The sequence below is a fragment of the Vigna radiata genome, chromosome 8, assembly GCF_000741045.1.
Source record: "Vigna radiata var. radiata cultivar VC1973A chromosome 8, Vradiata_ver6, whole genome shotgun sequence".
Lineage (NCBI taxonomy): Eukaryota > Viridiplantae > Streptophyta > Magnoliopsida > Fabales > Fabaceae > Vigna > Vigna radiata.
The window spans coordinates 21,262,887-21,277,053 of NC_028358.1; the positions used below are offsets into that span (position 1 = coordinate 21,262,887).

Sequence of the window (14,167 nt, forward strand, 5' to 3'; positions counted from 1 at the left end):
TTGTCGGTCATACAAAACAAGGCTTGGTTTATTAAAATCAATATGGTTTTCACTACTTCTTCCTCTGTTATCAACACTTCCTTCCCTAGTTGCATGTATGATGTATTAATACAAAACTTGCAGCCACTACTGTTCCATTTTAAACCTATGATTTATTCTTACTATATAAACTTGCACTCTGAAGGTGGCTCTTGACTATGCTTGTGGCTATGGTGCAGACTGTTCAGCAATTCAACCTGGAACAGGTTGCTACAATCCAAATACTCTGAAAGACCATGCTTCTTATGCATTTAATGACTACTACCAGAAGAATCCAGCTTCTACCAGCTGTGCATTCGGAGGAACTGTTGTACTTACAAACAAGGATCCCAGTAAGACTTTTCATCAAGCATTAAAGCTTCACACATGATAAAAAAAAAAATAAGATTAGCATTTTGATGTCTTCAAAATAGGCATGAGAAACTTTGCATTCAATGTTTTCAAAGCTACAACATATGAACACCAGAAAATAGTAATATCAACAGACAAAAAAGGAAAAGTATGGATAGATTCAGAGAAAGAAGATTACTAAACATAGAGCTTTCCCCGAATCCCTTTGTCAGTAACTAATAAATATTCTGAAATCTCAACTCTATAATTCACATACTGAATTTCTCACCAAAATTACTTATGTCATAATTCATGAATCCGTAGATCATGAACTACACTCACTTATCTAAGTTTTTTTTTATTGGAATTGTAGTGTTAGAAAATCCCACCATGCCATATCTATTAACAACAACATGCTCTTCTCCACATCATTTCAGGTAATGGGAACTGCCGCTATACATCATCCAAAACACCCATGTGAGAGAATTTCTTAAACTATATATTATTCACCCTACTATGAATAAAAACATCATATGTAACTTTATATGTCTGAATTCCTAATATATGTATTGTTCATGCAGCATGAGTCCACCAACACCAACTTATGTAAGCCCCCCAACTCCACCAAGCACTATGACACCAACTACCCCAAGTACCATGACTCCAACTACCCCAAGTACCATGACTCCAACTACACCAGGTATTATGACACCAACTGCACCAGGTATGACAACAATTCCTGGTGGAGCATCAGTCTATGGTTCGGGACCAACAGGAAGCCCCAATATAGCCACATCTGTTTCACACTCTGAATTGCTGTTATTTACCTTATTTGGCTTGTGGGCTTCACTTCATGTACAAAACTACACCTAGATGATGAACAAAGGGCATTCATTCTTCCTCTAAAACACCAGAAATTACTCGGTCTTCAGCAGCTNTTGCAAGACTGCAAGGTGGCAGAGTCAACATGGCCTATTTGTCATATGAGTTCTCTCCATTAAAACTAGTACTNCATCACATAAATGTATCTCTGATAGATCATAAAGTATGAGAAACTGATAGGCTTGTAGACAGATATTTTACAATATTAGCAGAGAAGAATAAATTATTAGATTATCTACTTCCATTCAGAACTTCTGCTTAAACTGATATCAGTTATACTCACAACACTAATTAAGATGAATGGTTTCAAAATTAATAGAGAAGCAAATTGGTTTCAAAAAAGACTGTCAAAATTACAGACGGCCTCCAGCCCCTCGCTAACACACTTTCGAACAGCGTTACCGAGGGCCTCATGGCCTTCGGTATTACCCACGGCCTGTGGCCTTCGGTATTACCGAGGGCTTTTACCGACAAGCAAAAGGCCGTCGGTAAAGTTTCCGACAAGCAAATTACCGACGGCTTTGGAGCCGTCGACAGGCCGTCGGTAATGGGGGTTTACCGACGGCTTTTGGTGCGTACCGAAGGTTTTTGTCCATCGGTAAATTCCTTCTTTTTTGTAGTTAACCTAATTATTTTTTAGAAAGAGTATAACAAATTCTAACTTTCTGTTTTATAAGGAGAAAAATAAAATAAAGAATTTGATCTCCAAGAATGATAGGAAGGGTTTAGCCATTTTGGTTGAGTTCATGTTTTGATTAAATTGTTAATCTTTAATAAATTCATCTTGTAAAGTAGTAAATTTGTCATATTTTTATAACATCTCAATTTTATCAGCATATAATTGATAAAATAAGATTTTATAAAATTGATAACACAAAAACAAATTGTCTCAACATAGAAATATATAGTATTAATAAAGTTATTAAAACTAAATAATCATAATAATAAAATATATGTCAAACTTCTATGAAAATTACAAGGTGATTATCGCAGTCTTCTTCTAGAGATACTTTGACATTTATCCCTCATCTGTTCACACCAATAAGGTGATCATCACAAAAAAAAAATACACACACACACATAAAGACACAAGAAAACACTAACGGGTTATCGCCTTATTACTCGTAAGGTTAATCCCCTTCGCACCTAGGACCAAAATAGTTCGGGGGCGAGGACTTCCTACCATTCTCTCCCCCATCTCATTCCTCTTTATATGAGTTGAATGATTGGTAGTATATCATAACACTTCCTTTCTAAATCCCCAATGTCAATGCATACACAATCGCATCATCACAAAAAATTTCTCCTTGAAATTATCACAACACTATCATCACACATATCCAAAACCATGTTCTCAATCCTTAATACATATTACACATACATCATATCCATAGTAATTCATTTTAAACAAATCAAAGCATCAGAAAATCATGGCATATACACTAGTGCTCATAAGTAGTGCTTAGGGCAAGATCTTTTACAAAAGAGAATGCTCAACAACAATGATTATACTCAACGCCAAACCTTTCGCAAAAGGTGGCGCTCAACGGCAGTCCTAACGTTCAATGTCATTCTTTTGGCAAGACGTCTCACTCAACGACTTGGAATTAAATTGTTCTAGACTTGTAGTGCAAAGTGTTTGCCACAATGATCAATTTTGTGATCTCGATTCTTCAATCAGATAAGGAGAAAAGTCAAAGAATTCTAGAATAGTAATTTTAGAAAAGATTATGTTTTAAAATAATGAAACTTTTTCATAACAAAATTATTTATATTAAAATCTTTTAATATTAAAATAATCGAATCTCAATATTTATAAATAATTATCACCTCTAAAATGTTATTTTTAGATCTTTACATTTTTGTTTTATTTTGATATTTTGCACATACTTCTTCCTAAATACTTATAAGAGGAAAATAAAATAAGTTTTTTATGTAAGTTTAAATAGTTTTGATAATTTTACAATATTTCTAAATTTTATCGATGATTTCTTAGAAGTAATTGTGTCATAATTAAATCATGTCTAAATTATTCATAACCTTTTACCAATTTGTATTTTTTTATTAAAAATAAAATAGAAAAGAAATCAAAAAGATAGAAAATAAAAATGTATACATTATATAGATATTCTCTCTTTTAGTCTTCACATTTTATTTTAAAATATAACTTTTAAGTATTTTTAAATATAAATAATTATTTTACCAATTTTTGAGACTTTTTCTTTAATTTAAAAAATTAACTATTTATAAAAAAAATATTTATAAAAAAACTAAGAATCATTTACAATTTTTTTATAATTTTAATAATAATAATTTATATTTTATAATTAAAAAAAGTAACACGAATAGAATCACATCGGTCATTATTAACCTTACACGAAATAGTAAAAGGTATCCCAATAAATATTTAAAATTTAAAATTATATTATATAAAAAGAACGAAATAATTTTATTAAAATAATGTGTTTCATCTCTTGAAAAATATAGTTTCATCCCAATGAATAATATAGTTTCAATAAATCTTGAAAAAATGGATCAAATTTTCATTCGATATTCTAATATTATATTTCATCTCTAAAATAATATACGTAAAATTTCTGTATATAAAATAGGCATGATAACATTTGTTATCTTCATCCCTGGAAAAAAATATTCAACTTAAAAAAGGTGATTTTATATTTTCAAATTATTTGAATTGAAATGAAATTTGTTAAATTTAGGTAAATTCGTATAATTCTATTAACCTTTTATCATGTTAATTTAATTATATATTTTAAAATATTAACTTAATTTTTACAATTTAATTTAAATTTTATAGTATGGTCTCACAAGGAAAATGTTACCATAAAGACTTTAGATATTTATTTGGTTAAATACCTTTTTTTGTCCCAGTTTTGGTTACGAATATTCAAACTGATCCCCATTTTATTTTTCTGTTCAATATAGTCCTAAAGAACGTAATTATGTTCAATTTAGTCCTTTTTATGTTCAATGTAGTCCTAAAGAACGTAATTTGTGTTCAATTTAGTCCTTGTTTGTGGTTCACGGAGTTTGTAAAAAGGACTAAATTGAACACAAATTTCGTTCTTTAGGATTATATTGAACAGGAAAATGACTAAATTGAACATAATTACGTTTTTTAGGACTATATTGAACAGAAAAATAAAATGGGGACCATTTCGAATATTCGTAACCAAAACTGGGACCAAAAAAGGTATTTTACCTATTTATTTTTATTAAACAAATAAGCACTATAAATATTTTATCATAAATCTACGAGAAAATTTATTCAACATAAGTTTATAAAGAAATATATTAATGCAAGGCTTAATACTTTTATTTTTTATTTTGGTTGACTTTGTTTAATATGAGATTTCTTTTTTAATGTTCAATGTAATACTAATTTTTGTAATTTATGTTCAATTTTGTCATATTTCATAAATTTGTCTAAATTATTAATTACAAATGAACTGTGTATATCACGTGTCAAATGAATAGTGTATATCACGTGTCAAATGAACCGCGTATAGTTATAATTTTTTTAAAATTATTTATTAACTATTTTTTAGATTTTTTCTTAATTTCAAAAAAAATTGTTCACATATCAAGTTAATATTGTATCAAGTGTCAGCGTCTTATGTCAAGTTAATGTTAGTGTCACGTGTTAGTGTCTTATATTCAATTCAGTCTCAGTTTTCATTATTTTTGTTTAATTTAGTTTCAAATTTTGTTAATTTTATTCAATTTAGTCAAAATTTTAAATTTTAAAAGGATTTTTTTTATTACTTTTAAGATTAGATGAAAATTTCCTAATTATTTTTAAAATTAAAATAAATTTCTTTTCATTATTTTTAAAATTAGAAGGATAATTATTCATTATTTTTAAAATTAGAAGAAAAAGACTTCATTATTTTTAAAATTGGAAGGAAAATTCTTCTTTATTTTTAAAATTATAAGGAAATTTCTTTATTATTTTTAAAATTATAAGAAATTCTTCATTACTTTAAAATTGGAAGGAAAATTCTAATTTAATTCTAAAATTAGAAGGAAACTTCGAATTTATTTTTAAAATTAAAATGAAATTTCTTTATTATTTTTAAAATTAAAAGAATTATTCATTATTTTAAAACCACCTCTAACTCTATGTTTTACATGTAGAAAAAAATCAGATCTAATAATTATATTCCAATAATATGGTTAGAGTTAGTTTAAAAATAATGAAAAAAAAATGTTTAATAAAAATATGAATTTTAGTAAAAGTTAAATTTAATCTTAATTTAAAGAAGGACAAAATTGTTTAAAAAAATTAATAAAAATTAGGATTAAATTGAATAAAATTAATTGAAATTGGGACTGAATTGAATATAAGATAATACATATAGCATTAACATTGACATGTTGCATTGATACTAACTTGACATGTGATACTAATATTGACTTGACACGTGAACAATTTTTTTATGAAAAAAAAAAGTCTATAAAAGTTATTAAAAAGTTTTTAAAAAATTAAAATGGCATTAAACACTAACAAAATAATCTCACAAAACAAAAACCAAAAATAATAATAAACCTTAATGAAATAAAATGGTCGAAAAAAAAGTCATTTAAGTTTATATTATACTATTCTTTTTAACTAAAGTATTTTTCCTGCTCATCAATTGGGTTAAGTATATATTGTAATTTCTATGTATTGTTGAGTCACGCCTTCACCGTCCTTATTAGGGATGACAACGGGTCGGGTCAGGCACGGATAGTGCTTACCCGCAACCCGACCTGCAGTTAGCTGAGCTGTTACCCACGCGAGTACTCGTTTAGAAAATATTCACAGGTATTTTAAAACCGGTGAGTACCCGCAGATATCTGCAAAAAGTTAAAAAAATATTTTATACATTTTTAAAATAAAATTTAAATAAAATTACAAAATATATATATATAATATAATATAAATTAAATTAAATATAAATTAAAATTTAATTTCAATTAAATTTAACCTAATAAAATATTTTTTTTTTTATTTTTAATTAAATTTAATTAAAAATATATAAAAATTAATTTTTTATATTATTTTTTGCTGGGAATAGATATCCGCGATTCGGATAATATACTACTCGTACCCGAACCGTTTAGAAATGGGTATTAAAATACGCGCTACTCATTACACACATGTAAATATCCACTAATAATAATTATCCGTCACAGATTTTATCCATAAATATCCGTACCTGCGGATTTTTTTTTCTATCCCTAGTCCTTATAAGTTCATAATCCTGATAAAAAAATGTGTTTGGAGAATAGTTAAAAGATAAGGAGAATAAAAACCATATTTTATTTCACTAGTTCAAGTGTCTAAACAAAAACAGTGAAATAATAAATTATAAAATTAATATTAAATTAGTGAAAAAAATTTATTGTTGTTTCTTAACCTAAAAATACTTTTTTTTGTAGGAAAGCATAAAAATATATTTTCTATTTTTATGTCATAAAAAAGCATTTAATTTTACAAAACAAAAATTAAATTCCCTCTATTTCAGGATAATGCGAAAAATATAAAAAAGGTATGACTTCTTTTTTTCTTTTAAAAAAATTGTAATCTGAATTCCAATTTAAAAACTTTTGTTTAAAATTTAATGCAGGAAATTGCCATCCTATTATTTAAGTAAAAAGAGAAATGATTCAACATTAATAAATCATATATAAATTTATATAAAAAAAATTATGATATTACTATTAGTCGTCCAAATTTTAAAGGTAGTACTTGTAAGTCTTTTTATATATTATTCAAGATAAAAGACTCCATTCAAACTTGCATCTTAACTCATTGAACGTCATCTGGTGTATATTGTTCTCTCCATATGTTTAATTTAGAATTATAACTAATAAGTAATATAAAGATATTGTTAGGAAATTAAAAATATGTAATAATATACTGTTTCATTGTTCATAACACATTGATTATTTTTAATGCTTTAATTTAAACACAATAAATTAAGTTATCGTTTTTAGTTGCCTACTTGAATTACTTAATTGTGGTCTTTTTCACTATTCGTTATTTAATAAATGATAATTAGTTCAACTGTACAACCTTTGTTGAATATCAAATTTTACAAGTTGTCCGTATAGATGGGGAAGCATCTACTTTTACAAGTTGAGTACGCATTAATTAAAATTAATAGATATAATGAAGGTGGGGAAATTATTAATTGTTGCTTTACCATAATATATTAGGAATTATAAATATATTGATTAAATATTATATTAGAATTTGTTTAATATTTTATTTAAATATTGTATTATAAAATGAAATTAAACATTAGAAAATCTATTGTATTAAAATCATGCAGTGCATTAAGTGTTTCCATATATAAACATATTTTCATAATCGTTTAATATTTAATTTTAAATAACTAAAACTATGTAGTGCATTAGTGTTTCCATATATAATATTTCTCTCGCATTCACCTAAATCATTAAAAAAAAAATCTTAGGCTTTTTTTTATTTTTGTTTGAAAATATGTTATCTTGGATAAGATTATCTTTTATCCAATATATTTATTAGAAATTCCAAATTGCCAAGAAAATTAATGATGTAATTAACCATGAGGCAAATTCATTAATTCCTCATTGTTATACTCAACCATATTTACAATTCAATCGGAATTCTAATATCTCAATCTCATAAAAAAGCTTAACCTAAAAAATATCTCAAGTAAACATAATTAACATTAATAATCAAATTTTAGTGTAACACGTTAAATACATCAAATTTTGATATAACACAGTAAATAAATAAATAAATATATATATATATATATATAATAATTTAATTTATATTAAGAAAAAATATGTATTATCCCATTTTAATAACATAATACTAGTAAAATAAAATATTTCATTATAAATATTCAAAAAATAGACAATTCAAAGTATATTGTATATTAATAGTAATTGAAAACATATACATTTTTATATATTTAAACTAATAAGGTGATTATTGTAAAAAAAACATAACAAATAATAGAACATAAGAGGATAAACTAATTGAAAAAGAGACAACATATGTATATAATATAATAAATCATTTATTTACCATATTAGTTATAATTAAAATTAACACATAAGTGTTATACAATTACACTTTTCTATACTCACATTATCCAAATAAGTGAACTTAAGACAGACTCGTGAAGTCGTGCACTTGTGGTGGTGAGATACCGCTCTACCGAGTTGCCACACACAAGGTTAGCCATCGTCACAGTCATAAGAATCCTAGGATTATCCTTATGACATGATCTCCTACCATTCTCCCCATATAACTATCCTTCTTTGTATGAGTATGAATGATAGATGGAATTCAGGATAGCTTCACATGATGAAACAATCCTCACTTCAAGGCACACCTTAATAAATCACACATTCAATGAGATTTCTTCCCTAAAAATGTCCTACATCTCATCCAATCATACCATTGTTTCAGTTTATAAATCAAATACATCATTAAGATAATTATCAATATGATACAAACATTAGAAAAAGTTCACAAATCATGCAAAACAAAAATGACACTTATCAACATCAAAGGTGCACCCAACGTTGGCTATCCAAGGGCTTAGCGCCCAACGGCCACATTGGCACCCAACAAGAAGACCCTTGGAACACCTTTGGATGGATTTTAGATATTGGAGCTCAACGGCAAAACATGGTGTCCAACGACACAAACTCAGTGAGTTCAATAACTTTGGTTTCACCAATGGAACACAAGCCCGTCCAACGAGAACTAAGTCAGAGGCTTAACGTCAAAGCAGCGCCCGGTAGTGCCATCCTACGCCGAACGCCTTAGAGCAAAAATGCTTCCAGACTTGGAAATTTTACTTGGTACTTGCCACTTCTTTCTTGAATTCATACAAATGTAAAAATATTTTCTCAATGGCACCAATTAAGCCAATTGTTCAATGTAAAAATCTCTCATTCAATTACTCAATCAAACCATAATTGATAATAAAAATACACTCATACAATTTGTACCCAAATCATACATAGTCATAATCAATTTTTACTTACCAAACCAGATTCAACAGAAAATCATATTGTCCAAAATTATCCTAACATCAACTACAGTAACCTAATTAAACAAAGTTCACAAAATCATAGACCAAGGCTAGCTTACTTGACAAAACAACTTAAATGGTTTTAAGAGTCAAAATCTTCGATCCCTAAATGCTCTATTTACATGTAGAAACATCACAAAAATAGTCAGATTATACCATTAGGATCACTAAGAATGAGAGACTCATATAAATGACTTTAAAGACGCATTCAAGCCAAGAAAGCCTACATGGAAGGAGAAAAACAAATTATAGAAAGAAAAGAGCAAAAAGCTAATGTACTCAAATTTAGAAATTGATCGATTGAACTTGAATAATTATTCGTGATGATCACTCCAATGATCTCAAATCTTTAAACAAATAAATGGAGGGTGAGTAACCTTAGAGAGAAGACAAAAAATTTCTAGAAAAATAATTTTTAAAAAAATAATATGTTTTGAAGTACCAAAACTCGTTTATAAAAATTTTATTTTATATCTAAACGTTTTAATATTAAAATAATAAAGTATCACTATTTAAAAAAAATATCAATTCTAAAATACCATTTTCTAGATTCTCATAATATACATCAATACAAATATTTCAAACTAGTAAAACTTTCTTTTGTTAGTAAATGAAAATTTTTAGTCATAAAAGTAAGCAATTTGAAAACGAAATTTGCTACATTATTTAACAAAAGTAAAAAAAAAAAAAATGCTTAAACATTTATTATTGGCGGAGTCAAAGTAAGAACCATTGCTCCTAATGTTCTTTTACTTCTTTTTATTCGCTTGTTGTTCAAACAAGTTTATTCTACATGAAACTATTTCCATGAAGGAGGATTGACGATTTTAGTTGAAAGTCAAAGCCTTAAAATTATGAGACCAAGAAGTTTCATTAATTTTAAAACAAGAGATTAATTAATTGATCGCATTTTATGAATGCGGGATGATAGAGAAAAAAGATTAATAGCGTGGATAAGTGCATGCATGGAAGGTGAAATTAACGACCTATCATCGTCAACGATGTTACAAATAAGATGTGCAATTGAATTGACCTTTATATTCTTCCATCACTTGCAAACTGTTATATTTGGCGTCTGCATTAAATGAATCTGCTAACACTTTTCTATACTCTTCAAACCTTACACGTTTTCAATTATACTCTTATCAACATAATTTTATCTTTTTTATGTCAACTATTTTTTATTTAATAGTTTTTTTAATTCCACCCTATTATTTTAAACAGTTCTAATTTGGCGTCATTTTTCTGAAATAATTAATATAGTTCCTCCTACTAAATTAATGATAACAATAATACGCATAACTAATGAACGATGCTTTGTCAATCAAAATATTGACATATTCATAAAAAATAAGAGGGGAGACAGACGATGAATATAACAAGTCGGCATTTTAAATTTGACAGAAATAATTTTTTTGACTTTTCTGTAAAAAATAAATAAATTTTATAACATTAAATATAGGACTAAATTTAAAGAAAAAAAAATCCATCATATTTCTATGAAATTAATTTATCTTATTTTTTAACCTTTTTGTTTATATACAATAAGTATTCCTCTTGGCAAATGACTTGTACATATTGTTTTGACATAGTTATGGAAATAAATGAATATATAAAATATCGATAAGGAAATTAGTTAAAAAATGAGCCACGTAATATATCTTTTTAACTTAATGCTTCGTTCTTTTTACCGTGGAGACAAATTTAAAACTCTGGTTTCTGTCAAACTTTATCAAATGATAATTATCTGAAAATTAAAAGTCTTTTTTTTGTCTTTTTTAAGAATAAGAAAGTTACATAATAAGACGTTAAATGCATACTCAACTAGCATTATTCAAAGTCAAATTAATCCATAAATGATGAGTAATAGATAATTAATAGCGCATAAGTATTCTTTTTCTCATGATAAGTCAATTTTTTTTTTTATCAATAATGAAAAATTCTTCTTAATTTATTTTGTTTTTCCACAACAAGTATAGGAGGTAGTTATGCTCAAAGAACATAATTCTCTATTTTAAACTAAAACTCAAAATCTAGTTAATGCAAAACATTCTCATGGTAACGATCACTATAACTACAGTAACAACTAAAAACTCTGGCTAGTATTTAAAGGAATATTTCCCATGGGCGAATCTTATTCTAACTCAGATTAAGAAAATGTGTAAACTTTTTGTTGTTTTTATTGAATTGATATTTAAAACGATTAGTTAATTTGAGTATTTTTACTACAACTATTTCTCTAGATGTATGATATTTTAATATATTATGTTTTTTTTATGAAGGATATATTGTTCTAAGTAATATTTGCAAAATTTTATCATGAATAATTTGAGTCTTTTCATCATAACTCAATTGGTTCACGAATGGATAACATGAGTAGTTATGTATATTAAGAGTTTTTAGAATTTGTCTTATAAAAATTGTAAAATATTTTGTTAATTTTTTTTAATATTTTTAGGTCTAAATACGTCGAATGATGACAATTTTAATTGTGTATTTTTATTTTTAAGAGTTTATTTCTTACTATTTAATTCCTAATGCCGTTTGACTTTCTTGCATAAACATTCCAGTTTACAAAATTTCCACGCGCATAAATAACAACAAATTAAAATATATGATAGAAACATTGCAAAGATATCATCATATTGAGAAATTCTACTTTGACAACTGTCTTTGAGAAAAAACTATTTAACTTGTTTCAATAATAAAATATATTATATTTATATGATAGAGAAATAATATTAGGAAAAATGTTCTTTTAACAACTTTTTATAACCTATACATGATAGTTTGTAATTGGTCTATTTTAAATAAACAAACCAATAAAACGATGACATATAATTTATTATCAAAAAATTGTTAAAAAAAATTATTAACGTTATCAAAATCTATAATATTATATGAGATTCTCAAGGAATTATATATAAAAAAGTATTTAAATGAATTGATTATATCATTGACAGTAGTATAAATATACAAATTGATAATATAATCGAAAAGAATTAAAAAATAAACTTCAATAATTTAATATTAATTATTATAATATTAACACTAATAATTAAAGTAAATAAAACGAAAATAAATATAAAAAAATTTAATTAATTATTACAATTTAAAATTAATTATTATAATTGATATTATATACGTAGAAATTTTTTTTTTTTTTTTTTATGGTCGATATGTACGAGACCTTATGGAAGAACATTACCGTGAATATCATTTTAAAGACAGATTGTTGCGTGCAAAAGAGAAAGTGTCTGTGAAAAAGATGACATTTTGACACTCTTCCAATTAAAAAAACAGCCATTTAAAAGGTAGTGTGATAATATTTTTATTTTCGAGCTTTCCATTCTTTTCTGGGATATTCATGTTTTCGTTGCTGGAAACAAATAAAACGTGAAAAAGACTTTCACAAAGCTTGTTCTACCAAACCACATCTTCACCATTCGATATTTATGATTTTTTTTTTTAAAAAATATTAAAATATAATTCAATCTCATCTTCTTGTGTCTTTCCTATTTTTCACACATTAACCATACTTTTATTTTTATTATAAATAATTAATATTCCAATAAAAAGTCATGGAAATTTTTTTTGTTATTTAGTTATCAAATTTTGATCCACTTTTTCTATTTATGTTCATCCCTTCCTCTAGTTTTTAATTTGTTTAAATATAGGTATTTATTACTCAACAGGGTTGAAAAATCAATAAAGAATTTCTTATTAGTTAGTTTGTTAGGATTAATTGAAGTTGACAATATTATTTCCTAAAAGAAAAAATAACATCTCATTAAGCTAGTAAAACTAAAAATGATTTTACATTGTTATCTAACTTTAAAAAACAATGAATAAAATGATAAGTAAAATATTTTGGTAAATGATGTTATGTTAGGGATTTTGCTCTGAAATGAGGATAAAACAAATTTTCCGAATATTTTGATCCCAAGGACTAACAATTCCCCAAACACGAGGTAAAGTGCTAGTAGGAATTTTGACATCACGGAAAAAGGACCAAGAAGCAATTTAGGGATTCTGACCTCAACTGCAAAAACAAATTACATAAACATTATGAGTTGATCATCAATAACTTTATATATATATATATATATATATATATATATATATATATATATATATATATATATATATNTTTTTTTTTTTGATATGTATGATTTCGACCTTGTTTGAAAAAGTCTTATTATTTCCATGACTAAGGGGTTGGGAAGTGTAATATATGATGTTAACCCTATCATGTATAAGCATTGTTTGAAGAAGTCTTATCACTCAAAAACTTAGGGTAATAAATGGTGATATGTATGATTTTGATCTCACCCTTTTATTGCTCATGACTGTGGGGTTGTGTAATAAAAGGTAGAATTTTGATTTACCAAAATAATTCTTATTATTTAAGATCGAGTAGGAATGATGTAAATATTTAAAGTAATTATGGAAAATTTCGAATGTGATTTTTGATATTGTAGTAGCAATAATAATGCATTATTAGATTGTCATATAAGTTAAGAATGTAAACGTGACAGAAATTTGCATGTTATAAGGGATATTAAATTTAAGAATTAATGGCGGCGAGAAGACTTTCTCTGCTGGATGTGACGACAAAACATAACAGTACAGAACTCTTCTAATATAACCAATCAGAGGACTATTTTTTAAATCACAATCAGTTCACATGGCTGAATAGTATCAATTTCCCACTGCAACATGGAAAAATGTCTCTGAGAAATCCAAATCAACAAATTATATTAATTTACCATGTATAAATGAAAACATTACTTTACAAATTAGTTTAATAA

At 26.2% G+C, this 14,167-nt stretch overlaps 1 protein-coding gene across 1 annotated transcript in view; it reads left to right on the forward strand.

Annotated features, from left to right (window-relative positions):
• The window catches only part of LOC106770362 (PLASMODESMATA CALLOSE-BINDING PROTEIN 4-like), a 2,007-nt gene extending 505 nt beyond the window's left edge, over positions 1-1,502 (forward strand). The window contains exons 2-4 of the mRNA XM_022784786.1: positions 185-371; positions 807-846; positions 951-1,502. Of these exons, the coding sequence (XP_022640507.1) occupies positions 185-371; positions 807-846; positions 951-1,242 (519 nt within the window). The 3' untranslated portion in view covers positions 1,243-1,502. The remainder of the gene's footprint in view (positions 1-184; positions 372-806; positions 847-950) is intronic.
• The last annotated feature ends 12,665 nt before the right edge of the window (positions 1,503-14,167 follow it).